Here is a 17,976-nt window from a genome sequence, read left to right as displayed (position 1 = left end):
ACTATCAAGCCTTAACACCTGCTGTTTTAACTGCTCTAGTCCTACACTAATCCTCCACAAAGATCTCGGAAACATACGGGGACAAATCTGTCTCAGTTTTCACTATGTTTCCACACTGCACTCACCTAATACTTTTCTGAGTAAGATCATCACTAGGAAGACTTTACATTAAAGGACTCTTTTGAAACTACTCCGATGATGCGATCTTCTTGGGCACTGCATCATCATAGTGAGAACAGGGTTTAAAATACCCGAGACTACAGGGAGCAGAAATGTTTACACCTATTCCCCTGGAAGAAGCTAGATATTTGGAGCTCCAGTTCCAAAGCTTAGCAAGGTTTTTCCATATTCTTTCTTCAAGAGTTTGCTTAAACTTGTAGAATGGTGCTGGGAAACAGCCTTTATGCTCCCAGGAACCATTGTGCGGGCGCTCAAGGCACACTAGATCATCTTTCTACCTTACCAAAATATAATCTATATACTCCTTTGCTGTTCCTTTGATGTCTGTAAAAAGTAGTCAGTTCTCTCTTCCACTAGGCTGGCTATTGAAGCTGAAAGCAAAGCCCTATAGCCATGTAATAGTAGCCAATAGCCAAGCACAACAGCATCAGAATGCTGCCATAAAAAATAAGATAGTTTCCCCATCTCTTACAGTTAGCAAGCTAGGACATGCGTGAAGAGCAGTAAGTTTGGAGATAAGAAACATTTAAGCACCTGCTAAAGGCTCATGTAATTTCCAAGTCCCTTTCAGTCATGTAACCACTCACAGTTTTCTTCAAATATACAAAACCAATTCCGTTAGTTTGCTTATCTCTCTGAAGCATTCAAGAACCTACTATAAAAATTGTGTCTCTATTCCATAAAAATAGAATCTTTGCAAACCACATCATAGCAGAGTCTGCACCCTGACCCAGAGTAGTGGTGTTTACACCACTTGAAAGTTTTCAGCTTCTATCAATCCTTAGAGCTGATGTCTACAACCTCATATAACCACAATAATTTAAACATCAGTTGGCTTCTGTGCCAAAAAAACAGTTTTGTTCAAAAATAGGGGACTACTGTACTTTATAGGCCTCAGAATTTGTGTCTTCAAGGCCTGTCTTAAGACTTAAACATTATTTTTTCATTTAAAAAGTCAGTAGCATCAATCCATCAATGGCTTTAACTTAGAAGATTCTGCAGACATGAAAACACTTGAATATAGCAGACAAAAATCAGACACATGACAGAATGTAAGGAAAAGAGTTTTTACAGACAAGTACAAACTAATAGCTTTAAGCAAAAATAACCCAAAATGGATATTAATCAGAATCAGGCTTTACAAGACATAAGCCTTTGTTGGTTTTTACTCTTATCCTTCTCTATGAGTAGAATACGTGGTAGGACAAAAAAGTTTTGTCCCTACCCGTCTTGGCTGCTCCAAGGAACTAAAAGGGAATAGTATCCACACTTATTTGGTAAGGGCCTGAACTGTGCTTTTTATATCTGTTAAAAGTCTGAAAACATTACAGCCTGTGCAAGAGTGTGATGAAAAGAAAATGCCTGTATAGTAGTAAGGAAGATGATACAGAAAGTTAAACCTGAATTTGCAATGTTGTATAGCTGGGGGCAAAAGTCCCTGTGATTTTGATCAACACATGCCAAAATGCTAGGGGAAGATAAAAGTGCTACCGCTGAAGGCAGTGACATACCAATTCTAGATGAACTTCCGTGACATTCATACAAGGATATCACTCAAGACTATACATCACCTAGTAGCTACACAGGCACCACCCCCTCCCTGCTATTCCTTCTTTTCCTTCTTTTGCTTGTCCAATGTAACACATTTCAGAGTCAGCTGCATGCACCCAGTGGACTCTATTTCCCATGCTTACAAGAGCCTATATCCCAGTTACTGCAAAGCACCCAGAGACTGCAGAGAGTTTAATTGATTGAATGTTCTGAAACCAGTATCTGAAAGATATCAACAAGTTCACAGAGGAAAAAAAATCTGGGAAGACGGAAAAACTGCTTTATAAGAGGTGTGAATGCTGGCAAGGTGGAGATTAAGAAACATATGAAAGGCGCATGGGGTTAGAATAAATATTGAGTGGTGCAAATATTTGAGGAAAAAAAAAGAAAAGGAATTAAGGTATCAAAGTTAACTCAGATTTCAAATAGCATAACTTATTAGACCAGCACTCCAGCTGGGAGGATTTATTCTGCTTTTCAAAGCAAAGACAGTGGACTTCAAAACAACAACTGAGCAAACAAAAGCAGTTTTCAGCATGCACAAAGTTTTGAGGCAGCACCAGTGACAAAGTTTTAAACAATCAGATTTGAAGAACTAATCACAGAATGCTAATTCTGGGATGTATCCAGGGGATAAAAACACACTTCCCACTTTCTAGGGCAGTGCTTTATCCATAAGACCCTATGCTACACTGAAGGAGGAGGCAGTCTGTGTGCCATCCCCAGTCAAAGTCATACCACAGTGCAGTAAATGCAGCAAAGCTTGAGACCACAGAGCAGACAGGAGAAAGGGCAAGACTGGAGGCCACAAAAAGATCCCTCTTACAGTTCATCCGAATCTTATGTTATGCAGAACAAAAGGGAAAACTATGCATCTTAATTCAGAATTTTGCATTCTGTCATTAAATGCAGCATACATAAGTAATGATGAACAAAAAAAAAATAGATTACAAAAAGCAATCAATAGAGCTCAATCTAAAATTTAGAATAATACTTCAGAGACGATTCTTTGGTTCACAGAACCTAGAAGCAGTCAATTAGATGCCTGATTTTTGGATAGAAAAATTTGCCATTTTCTATACTGCTAATTCTTTTTTTTATTCAAAATAAATAGCAAAACAAAGATAATACAGTTTCTTGAAACGGGCACTGGAGGTTCCTAACAAAAATGTTATAAATGCTTCTGTAGCTTGTTCTTTACAGTGCAAAGTTCTTGATACTTATTTAAATACCAGTATTTTCCCGTGGTTCACTTATTTGCAACTGTGGCACCGGAAAAAGCATTTTTGGGACATTTTAACTTTTACTATGGGAGGTCAATTGGTGCCACTGAAAACCGTCTGTCAGTCTGTGCTACCATCTTACTTTAAGTAAGCGTGGAACATCAGCCAAAGATAAGAAACTTGTTAATACAACTCCTTTAGACATCATCTAAAGCTTTTCTAAAGTTGTGTTCATCCAGGTCTCCAAGTTAGAAAACATTTGCCTCCCAACAGCCTATTCAGCATGTTTCAAAGGCACCTGCTTTGAAGCAGTAGTGTGACTTAAAGAGTAGCCCAGCATCTATACTTAAAGAACTTTCAGGTTTTTGTGGAGGAGTTTGGAGTATGAAAGCATTATCAAAACTCATGGATACATAACTATCTCTCATATCTGCAGCCCACATGTTGGACAAGATTCAGGTATCAGGAAGATATTTACAAATCCCCTCCAAGATCTTTCATCTTCAGAGGGAGGTAATTTAACAAGCTGTTTTAAATGAGCCCCAAATGAAGGAGTCTACCTCAAAGACTTTCACCTGCAACTGCTTGTTACTTGAACAATACTGCTCTAGTTTTATACTGCAGACCACAAATACATATCATAGCTTGAGAAATCCACCAGCCCAGTTGCCAATATCAAGCCACAAACCTGCAAATAGGAAGACTTAGCTTTTATAATGTGTAAGGCTGAAATTCTACAGACAACACTCACTCACCTCCTGGCAGAGCAGTGGGGGAAAGAGAACAAAGGTTGAATATGCCTAAGAAGTTAAGGTTTCCTGTACAATTTAATCCTGCCATTTCCTACCTTCTGAAAACTGATTTCATAACTTAAATGCTGCTCTTTTCATTTACTTTTTACTGTCCAATTTCCAGCAAAACAGTGAAACAAACTTCATCACATGGCATCAAGTTCACATTCATACAGGGCTTTATTTTTGAGGCCCCCTCGCCAAAGATTTCTGTTCCTTGAGTCTGCACTGTCCCTGATGGCAAGAGTCCACCATGGGTCATGTCCAAGTGATTCAAAGCAAATGAAGGCTTCAGTGAAACCATCAATGAGTTCTAGAGACATTCACTGGCAGCAAAAGAACAGTTACACGAAGGGATCTTGAAATCAGTTATAGACAGCGGAGAGAAGATATTTGCAAAACATGAATGCTTTTGTTTCTCATCCTTACTTCAATTTCGAGAGTTTTGATGCACCCCCTCCAAAGCTACCCCACCACAGTCCTGGTTCTTTCTCCCAGCAACTTTCTCCTCCTGAAATACAACATCTGAGACTTCACTTCACAGATTCAAGCCCAGTACCAATTACATCCCTTCATCCCTCTTCAGTCTTTGTCAGATGATTCCCTACCACGAAATACCAGTTCCTTTTCTTGTCTTTTTACCTTCCTGCCACCTGAGCACATGATTCTTTACCAGTTGCATTAGTTCCCACCCCAAACTGGCACTGCCACCACTTCATTACAAGGGTCTTTCCCAAGTCGACTCTCCTGCAACCTTTCCAGAAACTTTCCCAAACCACAACACAGCATTAAACACTCAGTTTCAAAGCTGCTCTTCAGCATATCATTGACAGCTATGAATCCCACAGCAGTACAAGGATACACAAGAACAAATTGGTGGGGAGGGGAAGGTGCCGGGGGCAGAGGAGGACAAAAAAAAAAAAAAAGAAATCAGAAATAGGTGTGCTGCAGGTGCAACACAGTGCCATGCACCTGCTATGGGTCACATGGTAAAATTATGTCCTGAGTAACTGGCTATGTAGAATGCAAATTGAACCAGGTCCACATTCTGTAATGTCATCAACAGTAGTATGCTGGGGCAAGACTGAATGCAGCTATATCGATTATTCTTCAAGTTCACTCTTTTCTCCAAAAGATGGTTATTCCATAAATGAGAGTCTGATACAAACTTCTTCCATGGACCCTGCACCTGGCTGATGACTTGTTCAATCACACATTCCCTTTCTGTCCTTTTGATATCACATTTTATCAACTTACAAGACATCAGGTCCCATTTGCTTACAAGTTGATTACTATTCAAGACATTCTCCTTCTACTAGTTTCTAAGTGGACTCTTACATTACCCTCTAAATTTCACAACTTTTGCACTAGTTCTGTATTAACTGACAGTATTAGAATTACCATATGGTTCATGCTTACATTTGCTTCCCAGAAAGGATGTTGCATAAACAATTCTGTACTGTTTTCACTGAAACGTAATGTTTTTGAGTTAAAGAAAGGTGCCAGCCATGCACCTCAAAGGGCACGCATCACTCAAAGGGTAAGTATAACGCTTAGGGTGTAATAAACATATGTATACATATATATGCAGAGAGAGCTGTCTAGGTAGCATATATACAGGTGTATGCCTATTCATATAGACATAATGCAAAGGGTGGTAAGCATGATACATAGAGAAATAGTTCACAGTAATCCACAAAGCATGAACAGAACCCTGCAGAACATTTCCTTCACGCCTTGCAACTGACACTTGGGCACAGCTAAGGTCTCCAGCTCACAACAAAGCAGAAAGGGCAGAAATAAATCCCCGTATTTCCAGCAGAGACTTTGCTCGGGGTTTCCATGAGATGCTGTGGAGCAAGGACATGGTAACAATCACCGAGGCCAAGGCGTGACACGTGCCCACAGGCCTCAGGGCCTCCACGGCCATCTGAAAAGCTGCCCTCTGAGCAGCCAGGCCTGCAGGGTACCAGACCTTGGCAGTGCGGGTTTCTTACCGGCGAGGTCCAGCGTCCTGTCCACGAAGACGACTGAGGCCCTGTGGGGGGCCATTCTCCTCCTGTTTCTGGCCGGGGTGTAGCTGGCCAGCTCGGCGGCCACGGCCCTGCTGAGGGCCCCCACGGCAAAGCTGTCCTCCCTGAGGCCCAGTGCGGCGAAGAGGGCGTCGAGGCCGCCCACGAGGGCGCGCACGGCCGCCCGCAGCTCGGCGGGCAGGGCGGCCAGGCCCAGCTCCCCGGGGCTGCTGCCGCCGCCGCCGCCGGGGCCGCCGCTGGGCCGGGGGGCGCCGCCGCGGCGGTCGCGCTGGCGGGGCAGCGGCGGGAGGAGCGGCGGCAGGGCGGGCGCCAGGCACAGCTCCGCCGAGACGGGCGCCAGCAGCGGCGCGGCTCGCAGCACCACCTCGGCGCGGCCGCCCTCGCCCATCCAGCGCCGCAGCGTCTCCTCCAGCTCGGCCCGCGTACCGCCCTCCGCCTCGCCGGCCGCCACCAGCGCGCAGTGCCGCACGGCGCCAAGGCCCAGCACGCCGCGCACGGCGGCGGCCGCCCGGCCGCGCAGCGCCCCGCTCACCACGAACACGGCGCGGGCCGCCCCCGCCCCCGCCCCCGCCGCCGCGGGCAGCGCCCGGACAGCCAGCGCCCCCGCCGCCAGCAGCCGGCCCGCGCCGCCGCCGCCCCAGTGCAGCGCCTCGGCGGCCGCCGCGTCCAGGAAGACTACGGCCCGCGGCGCGCGGGCCAGCACGGGCTCCCAGGCCTGCCCGCAGGCGGCCCGCACGTCGAGCGCGGCGGCGGCGACGGCCATGGCGCGGCGGCGAGCAGCGCTGACAGCCACAACACTGCACACGTGCCGCCGCGCGGCGCCGCCGGATGGCGTGGCGCGCCCGGATTGGCTGTCTGCGGGGGGGCGGGGCAGCGCCCGGCGCCGGAGGGGGGCCGCCCGCCGCGCGCCGCTGTGGTGACGGTCGCCGCGGGGAGAGGGCGGGGGGCACCTGTGCCCTGAGCGGGGCCGAGCTGGTGCCGCTACGCCGCTCGCCTGCCCCGGGCGGTGACATGGGAGAGGAGGGCCTGTCCTCAAGGGGCGGCTCGCGGGAAACAAACTACCGGGCTCGGCCTACGACAACGAACTCTTACGCAGTTAAGAGGTGCGCGTGCACAAGCAGCGCAGACAGCGGGACGGATCAGGCTGAGGTAGATACTAAAAAAAACACCACCGCCACCCCCCCGTTCCCAAGTAAATAGGTTATTTTACAGTAAACCATTTCCCCAGTGTATTTCTTTGCACGGCCACCACTGCGAAGGCAGAGCAAAGTGGTGCATGAAGAGGAATGAGTGGCTGTGGCCAGGTGCTTTAGCCTGGATATCTGCCGAAAAAACATCCATCAACCCATTCTGTGGTTTTGTTTTCTTTTCGGGGGGGTTGTTTTTGCTTTTTTCCCCGCAAGGCTTAACATCAGCCAGTTTTCTAGTCTAGGTTTACTCCTTGGCCACATGAACACTGCGATAGCAAAAGCAGTAAATCCCAGAGAAATGAGAGGGTAGGGCTCCCATTTTCTTTTGTGGCAGTGCCAAATTCTGTCAATGTAAACTGTTTGTGAGATTATGGTTTTCTGTAGTCTACAGTCTGTATTAAGGACTATATATACTGCAGTCTGTAGGCCTAGCCAGAACCAGGAAGGACATTCAAGCACTAACTGACTTTTCAGTTTTGCCTAAGATATTTTCCAGTAAGGCTAGACGCCTCTTCAGTCTTGCTACTGGTAATATTAAAAGGACAATTCAGTGGGCCATTTATGTCAGGATCACTATTGTGCTGGATCAGTATCTTTGTTACACTGAGAGAACCACCATTTTGGTGCTCCTTTTTAAAACATACAGCACTGGAAATCTGAAACTTCGCATCACCCTTCTCTGCCCTATAATTCTGTATTAGTATTAACTAATCCAGTGGTTCATGACCTAGCAACAAAGAATATTCTCTTTTATTATATTCAGCTTTTATTATATACAGTTGGAAACATTTGGCAAATGAATTTGATCTATTTCTCCTTTAAAAAGCTCTTAAGAGCAAGGTGAATTTCAAATCTAACTAGAAAAATGCCATAATATGCATCTGCAGTTATGTTTCTTCTCCCCAGAGAACAGACAGTTCACAAACTTGCAGATCAGTGCTCTACATAGTATTTCACTTGGGCAACCTCCTCACCACAGAGTTAGGAGGATACTTTTTCTTATGTTTAGTGGGGTTATCAGCCATAACAAAAAGATAAGTGATTTATTACTCCATTTGCTATCTCAGCTGGTCTTCTTAGGCCTCTTGCTAGTTCAGGTGGTTTCAGAACACTGAAAAACATAACTAATGTGGAATCATTAGATTTCCACTAATGAAATTAAATTCTCTCCTTGCAGTCTACCCCATGCACATTCCTACATCTGATGCCTCTTCCAAATCCCTACTTCGTGCTATTCCAACCCCTATCTATTATTTTAACCTTAGGGTATAAAACTTTATGATGCTAAAAAAAAGTAAGATCATAGCTTTCTGGACTATTATGATTTGAAAAATGAATGCCAGGAAGGGATTGGTGACAGCCACTAAGTCCCTGGGCTTATGCTCAAGCAGAATTATTTCTAAATATCTCTGAGCTTTTGCTTTATGCCTTAGTGCTACAGTCAGATATGTTATGACTTGTCCAACTTTTGAGAGATAGTCTTATGTTAAAAAGTTTGAATTCAGTTGTTTTCAGCTATACAGTGAAAGCAGCAGATGCTCTTTCAAGGAAACAAATAGCTTTTTTACTTAATAAATACAGTGTAGATTGCAACTAGTTCGGCATATGCCAGTGTTGGAAAAAAAAAGACTACTAACCAGAAGACAAAAGGAAGTCAATCAGTGTGAAGCGTAGTGGTTAAATTACAAAGCAAACTTTTATCAGTGGTTTTTACAGCTTATTATATGTGCAAATCTTAAACTTTTGTGCTAGAAAAAATCAGTATTAAAGATTTTCCATACACTTGAAATCCTGTTTTGCATTTCTGTAGGGTAACCCATGAGTCGCATGATTTACATGCGACTTACAAAAGAGCTGTCTTCTGTCCTCAGCCAAAGCTGTTATTGTGGCCTTGGGAGAAGCCTGTATTTCAGGCTCTAACTCTTCCTGCAGTCCTTCTGCACAGCAGTAAGAAGAAACTGCAAGGTTTCTTCTCCAACTCCAGAGGTGTATATGGAACTGATGAGACTGATGGGATTTTCTAACATTTTAGAGTGGAAGTTAAAAGGCCATCTAGCCCAGCACTGTGCTTCTGGAAGCAAAGTGGAAAACGGTCAGAGCATCTTTTCTGCCCAACCAGAACCAAAAAAACCGAAGGTTTTCCTGGGAGTGTTGGGGGGACTGGCAGCTGTCATCAGGCCTTAGCCTTGTTTTGTGTGGGCTTCCACTATTCAAGCTGCTAGGGGGATTTTTTCAGCTGAATTTTGTTATGTGGCCACTGGCTTGTTGTGATATCCATTGATATCCTATGAGCAAAATCGCTTTGTGGATCTGTGTGACACATTTAAAAGAGATTCTGTGTTCTGCACCTACTCCTGATTTCTCTCAGTATTTGTAGTGTTTTCCACAAAACTACTTTCTTCTTCCTTGTGCCTGCCCAATCAAAAGAAACAAAATATAGACAGTTCTACTGCTTCCTCTACTGGGGGGCAAAGGTCAGAAGAGTGTTAAATGGTCAAGTAAACAAAATGGGAATAGAAATAAATATTGATGCTCTGGAAGAGGTATGGCTGTATAAATTTGCTTTGTGACAAACAAATGTCTAGAAGTGTTTTAGAGCAAAAGCACCTTTGTTGACTCATGTATTAAAAAAAAAAGAGAGAATTGTGTGATAAAAATCCTACCCAACTGTAGCATACCGTTCGTGATCTGTACATAGTGTTGAAACATTTAAAACTTACTTCAGGAGAAAGTTTCTTCGTGAAATGCATAATTACACTGCAACTTTTTGTCACTGTACATGGTGAATGTTAAATTCTTACCGGAGCTTGAGAAAACAAAATTAGATAATTAACGGAGGGAAAGTCTGTAAGGCGCTGTTAAACTCAACACCACCTCCAGCCGAAGAGCCCGTGGGCCGGCAGCCGGGCCGGCGGGAGCAGCCGCAGCGCTGCGCGCTGGCTCCGTGGCGCTGCTCGTCCCCGGGCAGCCGCCAGCCGCCAGCCGCCGCGAGGCACCGGGCCGCACGGGTGTCGGGCCAAGTCCTGCTGGGAGCGCGGCGGCCCCGGAGGCGAGCGCGAGCCGCCCGCGAGCTGCGCGGAGGGCCCAGCCGGGCCGGGGGGGCAGGGGGACGCGGCCCCCGGCGGCAGGGCGGGGGGCACCGCGCGGCTCCCGAGCGCCCGGCGGCGCCGGCGAGGCCGAGGGCGGCGCGGCGCAGGTGAGCGCGGCGGCGCGGCGCGGGCCCTGGCGGAGCCCCCGGCCGCTGCCCCCGCGCAGGGCCCTCCGCCCGCGGCCGGGGCAGCGCCGCGCCAGGCTCGCCGCCGCGCCGGGCCGGGCCGCCCCCCGCATGCCCGTGCCCAGGGAGCCGCGGGGCCGGGCCGGGCCCGCTTCCTGTGCGTGTCACTCCCTCGGCGGGGGAGGGGAAGCGCCGAGCAGGCGGCGGCGGCGGCTCCTGCGAGCGCGGCGACGGCGGAGGCCCGGCCGGGCGGGCGGGCGCTCGCGCACGGCGGCCGCAGCCCGGGCGCGGCCGGAGACGGCGGCGGGGGCTCCGCGCGGAGCGGCGCGGCGCGGCGGCCGGGCGGGGCGAGGCCTGGGCGCCGCCGGGCCTGGGCGCTGGCGTCCCGCGGGAGGCGGCCATGTCTACCGGCGAGGTGGAGCGGCTGGCGGCCGACCTGAGCGGGGCCGCCGGCGACGAGGAGGAGGAGTGGCTCTACGGCGGTACGGACCTTCCCCGACCCCCTCCCCGGCCCGCCGCGCCGCGGCCCGGCCCCCGCACGGCCCGGTCACGGCCCGGCCCGGCCCGGCCCGGCCGGCGCCGCGGGGTAGGCCGCGGCGTGCGCGCTTCGCCTGGGCCGGCCTGGCCGCCCGCCCGGCGCCTGCCCGCGCCCCGCGCCGCTCCGAAGCCCCCCCGGTGCCGCCACCGCCGTGGCTGCGCAGTCCCCTCCTCCCGGCCGGCCCTCCCGGCGGCCGCCGCCGCCCCCCGCCGCCGCCCCGCGCCCCTGGCCCCGCCGCCCCGCGCGGCTCGGGGCACCCGGCCGCGGCCGCGAGCGGGGCCCGGGCAGGCCTCGCCGGGCCGGGCCGCCGCGTGGCCTCCTGCCCCGGCGGGGGCTCCCGGCGCGGAGGGAGGTGCGAGGCTGCTGTCTGCCGCGGCGCCGGGGGCCCCCTCGTCCGGGGGTGTCTTGCGGGTTTTTCCACTGGGCTTTTGGTCTTTCATAAAGCCCGATGCGAAAAAGCGTGGAGGCCCAAAAAAGCGGTTTGCACCACTTTCCAGCACCCAGTTAACATCATTAATTCAGAGGCCCCAGTTACATCGGTACTAAAGTACTGAAGTAGTGTTATCCTTTCTCGTATAAACTTTGTTTACAGTGCTAGGGCCTTTCTTTACGTTCCAGAACTAACACTACCCATAGAGTAAACCCTGGTGTGGGCCTGGTAGCATGGAGCACTGCAAGGGTTCAGTGGCCTGCTTGACTGATCTTGTAGCTGACACATTATGAAAATGTCTGAAATGTTACTGGACAGTAAACTGAATAATTGGCTCATATATCTACAGCAGGTATTTTGCAGGCATGGTATTCAGAGGATTTTAAATACATAATTCTTAACTACCGTGTTTCTTTTCTCTTATGGTAGATGAAAACGAAGTGGAGAGACCGGAAGAGGAAAAGGCAAGGTGGGTATCTTGACAACTGGAAACTCTGTAGTGTGGCTGCACAAAAAGTTGCATTCATAACATTCTTTTTCCCAGCTGCTCGAAAGTCCGTAGCACCTGAATGCTTACGCTGGTGTCTTTGAAAATCTCCTTAATGTAGTATGCTTCGTATTCTATAATGATTTGGCTTTTCTGTGAAATGGTTTTACCTGGGAGATTGGGATACTTGAATATGAAAGTTATTTTAGTTTTTAACTGTATGGATATCAACATCTCTTTACAAAATGCCAACAGAACTTTTGATTTCTGTAATTATTGTGCTTTGAAATCACAGTCATGGATCAGGACTTCATTTGTGCTAAATGGTTTACAAAATAAGAATAAAAGGTAGTGTGTTCCCAAAGAGCTTACAATTTAGCTGTAAAAAGAAGAATACAAGGAAGCAATGAGTATGGGCTGGTTTGATGTGCACTTCCCATAACACATCTGCTCGACTTCTCCTTTTTTGTTTGTTTGTTTGATAGTTTAGTAAGGGAATCTTTGAAAGAAAGGCAGAAAAAGCTTTGAAAAGGGTTGGAGGGAATGTGTCTGAGGCATTAGGAGCTGAATGAGAGACACCACAAAGATGCTGCTTTGAAAATATAGTGAGGTTGGTGTTGGTGGAGGTTTGTATCAAGGACTGCCTGGAAGCAAGAGTCAGCTTTTGAAAACTCTGAATAAGACAAGTCTCAGATGTTGAGAAACTATGGAAATTGTTGATAGTAAAGGTAAGTTAAAATTAAATAAAAACGGAAAGGCGATGCAAGAATGCAGGTATTATTTTCCATAAACTCTTCCAGCAGTCTGCAAGGATTTTTCAGTCAGAGAATCCTTGTGTTAGTAACTCTTGATGGACTTTCTGTTTGTAAGCTGCTCAGCTGCTGTTTTCAACTGATTTCAACTCTCGAGGTGCCCAGTGTGTTGTAGCAGTAATGACTTCCACCACTTGACTACATAGGACATGAATTTGAAGCTGCCTGCTGAGTGCGATTATTTGATTCCAATTAGTTCTTGTAAGAAACAGTGAAATTTGTTTCCTGTTCACCTTTTCCATGTCATTTGTGGTTTTGTAGACTTCTGTCCCATTCACCCTGAATCCTCTCTTTTCCAGGACAAAGAAATACAATCTGTTTATTTGCTCCTCATTTGGAAGCTATTCCATATCAATTGATTCCTTGTGTTCAGTTATTTATTTATCTATTTATTTATTGACCTGACACCTTTTGTCAATAGTGCTGTCCTTTAAGACCATTTATTGTCTGGCAATCAAAAGAATCTGCAGAAACAGTAGTATTTTACACTCTTCTGGTCAATACTGTCATGAGGTCTAGCTTGGCTGATGATCCCTGTTGTCTGCCTCAATAAGTAGTACTTAAGGACTAAAAGGACATCAGATTGCAGCTTATGGTTCTTACAGGTTGTGTTTGGAACTCAGAAAGCATAGTGGCAGTTACTCTGTTGAAAGGGTCTGAGGTCTCTGGCCTCTCAGTTTTGGCATGCTTCATAGACAATATTCACTTTCTGTAGCTAGTCTGTCATTTTACTGGATGGTGAAGTAGTTGAGTTTAGGAGCAGCACTCATGACGCATAATATTGCCAGAATAAGATGGGATCAAAATCCTTCAGGTTCCAGCTCCTATTTAGTAAAGTTTGGAGGTTGCTGTCCCCATTCAGAGTCGAAAAAATAGCCTTTCAATGGCAGAATATCGGTTCAAGATGGCTCCCTGCTTACCCTGCTGCTTGTGATGCAACATTATACCAGTTAATGCAACTCTGGAAATTAAAGTATTGCTGTATAAGAAACAGCAGTAGCTAACAGTTTGGCAAGTCAGCTCATTTGCATATATTTCACAAAACTCTTAATTTCAGACAAAGCAGTACTAAAATTTTTATGCTTTTCAGTCTATAGTTAAAATATAATTGAATTTATCATTCAGTTGTTCTGTTTGGTAAAGAACACTTTGCAATGCAAATACAGGACTTTTGGTTCAGTACTACATTACTTCCAAGTATTTAAATGCTTTTTTCATTATATATTTGAAGAGCATCAGTCTGCAAGAAAAATAAAAGCTCAGTTATTCTCACTTCATAACTTATGAGAGATTTCAGTTTGCTTGTGAGAGAGCAGAATCCAGGTATAGTGCCTTGCTACTTGCAAGTATTCTGCAAACATCCACTTAGTATGATTTGTGTTAGTTAAATACTATTCTCCTAATATAAAGTTATTTTCTTCTAGAAAATTTTTAATCAGAAGTAAGCAAAAGATAGCTGGAACCTTGGCTATTTTCCGAAATAATGTAGCAATACTTTTTCGTTGTTAGCTGATACATGCTCATAATAATATGTGCATAAATAACTATTTTAACCTTTTTTGTTTGTTTCTAAGTGCTCCGCCTCCACCTGGGAATGAAGAGGAAACTGCGGAAAATGGCGTCGTGAAAACGGTAGTTTTAAATGTATTTTTGAAATAATGTTTTAATTGGTTTTACTGGATAATCGTAATTCAACTAAGATTTATAATTATATGTTAGTGTATGCCTTTGATTTTTTTTTTCTTACAGGTGTTTGACGCAATCTATAGAAACTCTGTAGAAACCATTAGATTAGGAAGTGAAATTTGCAGCTGCAGTCCAGTTTTTTAAACTAAATTTTAGAAAATAATTTTTTTAAAAAAGTGCCTTTTAGAGGCAGCATAACAAATGTATTTTGTAAGTCTTCAATAGTCAGTAGTATGATGAAGGAAATGACCAAGAAATGAGATTTACAGTTGCTATATTGGTAAAAGGCCTCAGCTTACTATAAATAGGAACAGCTTAAGGCCGTTGCATGAAAAACTTGTAGTTTTATTTCAGTGGGAGATCTATTATTTCCTATTTTGCAAGAATTCTCTTAGTGTTACCAAAACCAGTATCATGATAGATTTATGCAAGTTGTAAGGCCTCCCCCTCCATTGATTTTATTGTTATGTAAATGCATTATTGTTATGTAAACTGTATTTGTTTGCATTGTCTTACTGTTTTTGTTAGGTAAGCTCATTGAAAAATACTAATTATTGTTTTAAAATCTTTATTGTTATATACATTATAGTAATGTTGCACAGCAAGGGTGAACTGCACTCCAGCTTTTTCTCTTGTATGCAACTGCTTATTTTTGTCTAATTCGTGTACCAGGCAAGTTAGTAGAAGCTGTAATAGTTAGGAGCTAGAGTTCAGCTACACTTGGATAACTGCAGTCTACCTGGAAAGAATCAAGTTGGCTTTGGTAGGTTCAGCCTCTTGCTGAAGGATTCAACAAGTGTGTGGATGAGGATAATCTGGTTGATAAAGTTTACCTAAATTCCACGAAGTTCTTGATGAAGTTCCTCACCAAAAGATTTTAAGAAAACTAAGCAGCTACAGGATAAGAGGGAGTGTTCTGCACAGATAATTCATGTCTAAAAGATAGAAAAGAGAGGATAGAAGCAAAGGTTAAGTTTTTGCAGAGAAACACCACCGAAGTTGAAATTCCTTCACTGGAGTCTTGTGCTTAACCTGTGCTGCTTAAAGTGTTTATAAATTACTTGGAAGAGGGGTAAGTTGTAGGACCACAAGTTTTCTGCTGATGCAGTTATTCAAGATAGTAAGGACAAGGACCATCTGTGAAGAACTGACTGGTTAATAAATGGTTTTTGAAATTCAGTGTAGAAAAAAGAGAAGTGGTGTTCATGGGAAGAAGAGCAACTTTACCTATAAAATGATGGTCTCCAAGCTGATCATCCACTTAGGAGGGAGACACTAGGCTATATAGAAAGATCCGTGAAAATGTCAGCTCAGACACTAGGCTATATAGAAAGATCCATGAAAATGTCAGCTCAGTGCTTCTCCGGAGTTTAAAAAGCAGTCAAATCTTAGAACTTAGAAGGAAACAAATGGAGAACAAAGCAGAAGACATCGTTATGCCACTTCACAAATTCATGGTTTGGTCACACCCCAGATGCTGTGGGCAGTTCTGTTCCCTTCACCTCATAAAGGATTTACTTCAACTGAAAAAAGTTCAGAGAAGGGCCACAAGGATGATCAAAGTGGCTTCCATACAAGGAATGGCTGAGTAGGCAAGGACTTCTCAGCATGGAAAAGAGATACATGTAGAATATGATAGACGTCAACAAAATCATTTATGGAGAGGGTAAATAGGTATCGACTGCTCACAGTCCCTTCCGGTATGAGAACTGGGACTATCCAAAGAAACTAGTGGGAGTCAGAGTGAAAACAAGTAAGAGGAGGTTGGATTTTCGTGCAGTAGGGAGTGTGATGGAACTCCTTGCCAAAGATAGTGTGGCTGCTACAAGTTTAAAGAGCTGTTGGGATTTACTAAATAGACAAACCAGCACTGGCTCAGGAAATGCCTTGGGCTGATAATAGTCAGCAGCTGAAAGAGTATTAGAGATGAACATCATGTACACTTGCTCTATTTTTTCCTCTTCCCTTTGGTCTTGGGATGTGGACAAAATACTGGGCTAGATGAACTCTTGGTATAAAGTGGTATGGCTGTTTTTATTTACCAGCAAGCTTGAAAGTTTTGGGTAATTGGGCAGAACTACCAGCATCCAGTGCGCTCTTTATCTGTTTTATGGTCAGCCTGCTCACTTAAGTCTCAAGCATTGTATATAAAGATTATGTTATGGACTGAATAGATTAGTCTGAAGAGCAGTGTTCATCTACAACAGAAAGAAGGTTATTTGAATTGCTATGGATATATAATTGATGAAGGCAAGAAGCTAGTCTTGCATACCTTTTAGGTTCTTTCCAAAGTGAGGCGATAAGAAGGGAACTGGTATATATGAGCTAACTAGAAGGAAGAAAATATTAGGCAGTGGAAACCATTTTATGCTTATTTAGGAAATGTCATGTTTCGGAAACAGTAGCTTAATATTAAAGATGCCATTGCCATTCTGATCCAGATATTTCCAATATTCGCAGCATTTCAATAGATGAGCCTAACTTTTCTGTTAATGCCACTCAATTCTGAGGTATGAGAAAATAAGAATTTTCTGTCAAAGATTTCTAGAATGGGCCATTCTGTCTGGAATATTTTTTCTACTGTAGGTAAGTGACTGCTTTTTGTCTGAGCAATGACTTTTTTTTCGCAGAAGGTGACAGAGACTGAGGATGACAGTGATAGTGATAGTGATGATGATGAAGATGATGTTCAAGTGACCATAGGGGATATTAAAACGGGAGCTCCACAGTATGGGTAAGTTATTTGCAAACATTAACGGAGGGAACATTCAGGATTACGTTTAGAGATTAATTCTGGCTTTTTAATATCTGTCAATAAATTGTATACATAAATTATTCTCCATGTAGTTTTTTTCCATCAGTTTAACAAAATGTTTTTAATTAACAGTGACTAAAAAGAACAGGAAATGAAATGAAGAGCTGTATGAGTTGTTGATGAGCTGTATATGTTGTATGAGTTACACTTTATTTTCAGATTTTGAGAAATAATTGCATTGAAGAAGAATGTAAGGTTGAGAGCTGTTCTTTTATTACAGAATTGCTGTTACATAGTTTTTTTAGGGTCATTTTTGACAGTGGTATTTTTGTTGCAAATTGCAGAGTGGCAAGCATTAAAAACATTTGTCCTTGTAGTGTATACAATTCTAATAAGTAGGTAGTTTCAGTTCTTAATGATGTTCACAGGTAGGGGTTTAATGTACTTCAAGATGGAGCTACTGGACCCTAGAGATAATTTTTCAAGGTCATGCTTCAGGCATTTGTCCTGTACAAGAAATTTTTTGCTGTTGCTATTTGCTCCATATTCCTTCTGTTGATAGAGTTTTTTTCACTTACAACTTTTGAAGAGCATTAATTTCACCAAAAATTATGAAATGTAATTTTTCACTACACTGAATTTTTCTCAGGGAAGTGGTCTGCTTGTTTGTGTTGGCAATCCTAATATTTTTATGCTTATAAAAATGGAGTATACCGGGGCTTAATTCTGTATGTACTGCAGGTAGGTTTAACTCATGTATGTTATTGTATTTTTTAACTTTAGAATTCAGGTAGTTTATTCTTTTTTGAAACATGTATAATATTTTTAAACTTACAGTATTTCATACCCTAAAGTAACTGTGCAAAAGAGTGTAATATCAAAAATGGCAATTCTTTAAGTTCCATATTTCTCTGCTTTCAATAGCTTGTCTGCTTGAACAATTCGCAAGCAGTGCTGCGTGTGGTGGTGTAGGCAGTCACCTCAAATTTGAGAGAGTAAAACAGAAGTTTACATTATGCATTTGGTGCCGCTCTTTCCATGAATACAGAAAACAATAAGCAAATAGTTAATTAGAATAGAAAGCTT

At 44.5% G+C, this 17,976-nt stretch overlaps 2 protein-coding genes across 9 annotated transcripts in view; one reads left to right on the top strand and one right to left on the bottom strand.

Moving 5' to 3' along the window:
• Positions 1 to 6,610, bottom strand: part of SCFD2 (sec1 family domain containing 2) — a 219,355-nt gene extending 212,745 nt beyond the window's left edge. For both annotated transcript variants that reach the window (XM_026093614.2, XM_064511157.1), the window contains exon 1: positions 5,743 to 6,610. In XM_026093614.2, the coding sequence (XP_025949399.2) occupies positions 5,743 to 6,541 (799 nt within the window). In that variant the 5' untranslated portion in view covers positions 6,542 to 6,610. The remainder of the gene's footprint in view (positions 1 to 5,742) is intronic.
• A 3,710-nt stretch (positions 6,611 to 10,320) lies between these two features.
• Positions 10,321 to 17,976, top strand: part of FIP1L1 (factor interacting with PAPOLA and CPSF1) — a 45,936-nt gene continuing 38,280 nt past the window's right edge. For 4 of the 7 annotated variants that reach the window (XM_064511154.1, XM_064511151.1, XM_064511152.1 and 1 more), the window contains exons 1-4: positions 10,323 to 10,664; positions 11,580 to 11,619; positions 14,024 to 14,081; positions 16,766 to 16,869. In XM_064511154.1, coding sequence (XP_064367224.1) covers positions 10,583 to 10,664; positions 11,580 to 11,619; positions 14,024 to 14,081; positions 16,766 to 16,869 — 284 coding nt within the window. In that variant the 5' untranslated portion in view covers positions 10,323 to 10,582. Of the gene's footprint in view, positions 10,665 to 11,579; positions 11,620 to 14,023; positions 14,082 to 16,765; positions 16,870 to 17,976 lie in introns of all 7 variants that reach the window. The other 3 variants (XM_064511155.1, XM_064511153.1, XM_064511150.1) reach the window with 2 other exon arrangements.

Source organism: Dromaius novaehollandiae, chromosome 4 (assembly GCF_036370855.1).
Source record: "Dromaius novaehollandiae isolate bDroNov1 chromosome 4, bDroNov1.hap1, whole genome shotgun sequence".
In the NCBI taxonomy this organism is placed as follows: domain Eukaryota; kingdom Metazoa; phylum Chordata; class Aves; order Casuariiformes; family Dromaiidae; genus Dromaius; species Dromaius novaehollandiae.
This window is presented reverse-complemented; position numbering and strand designations above follow the sequence as displayed.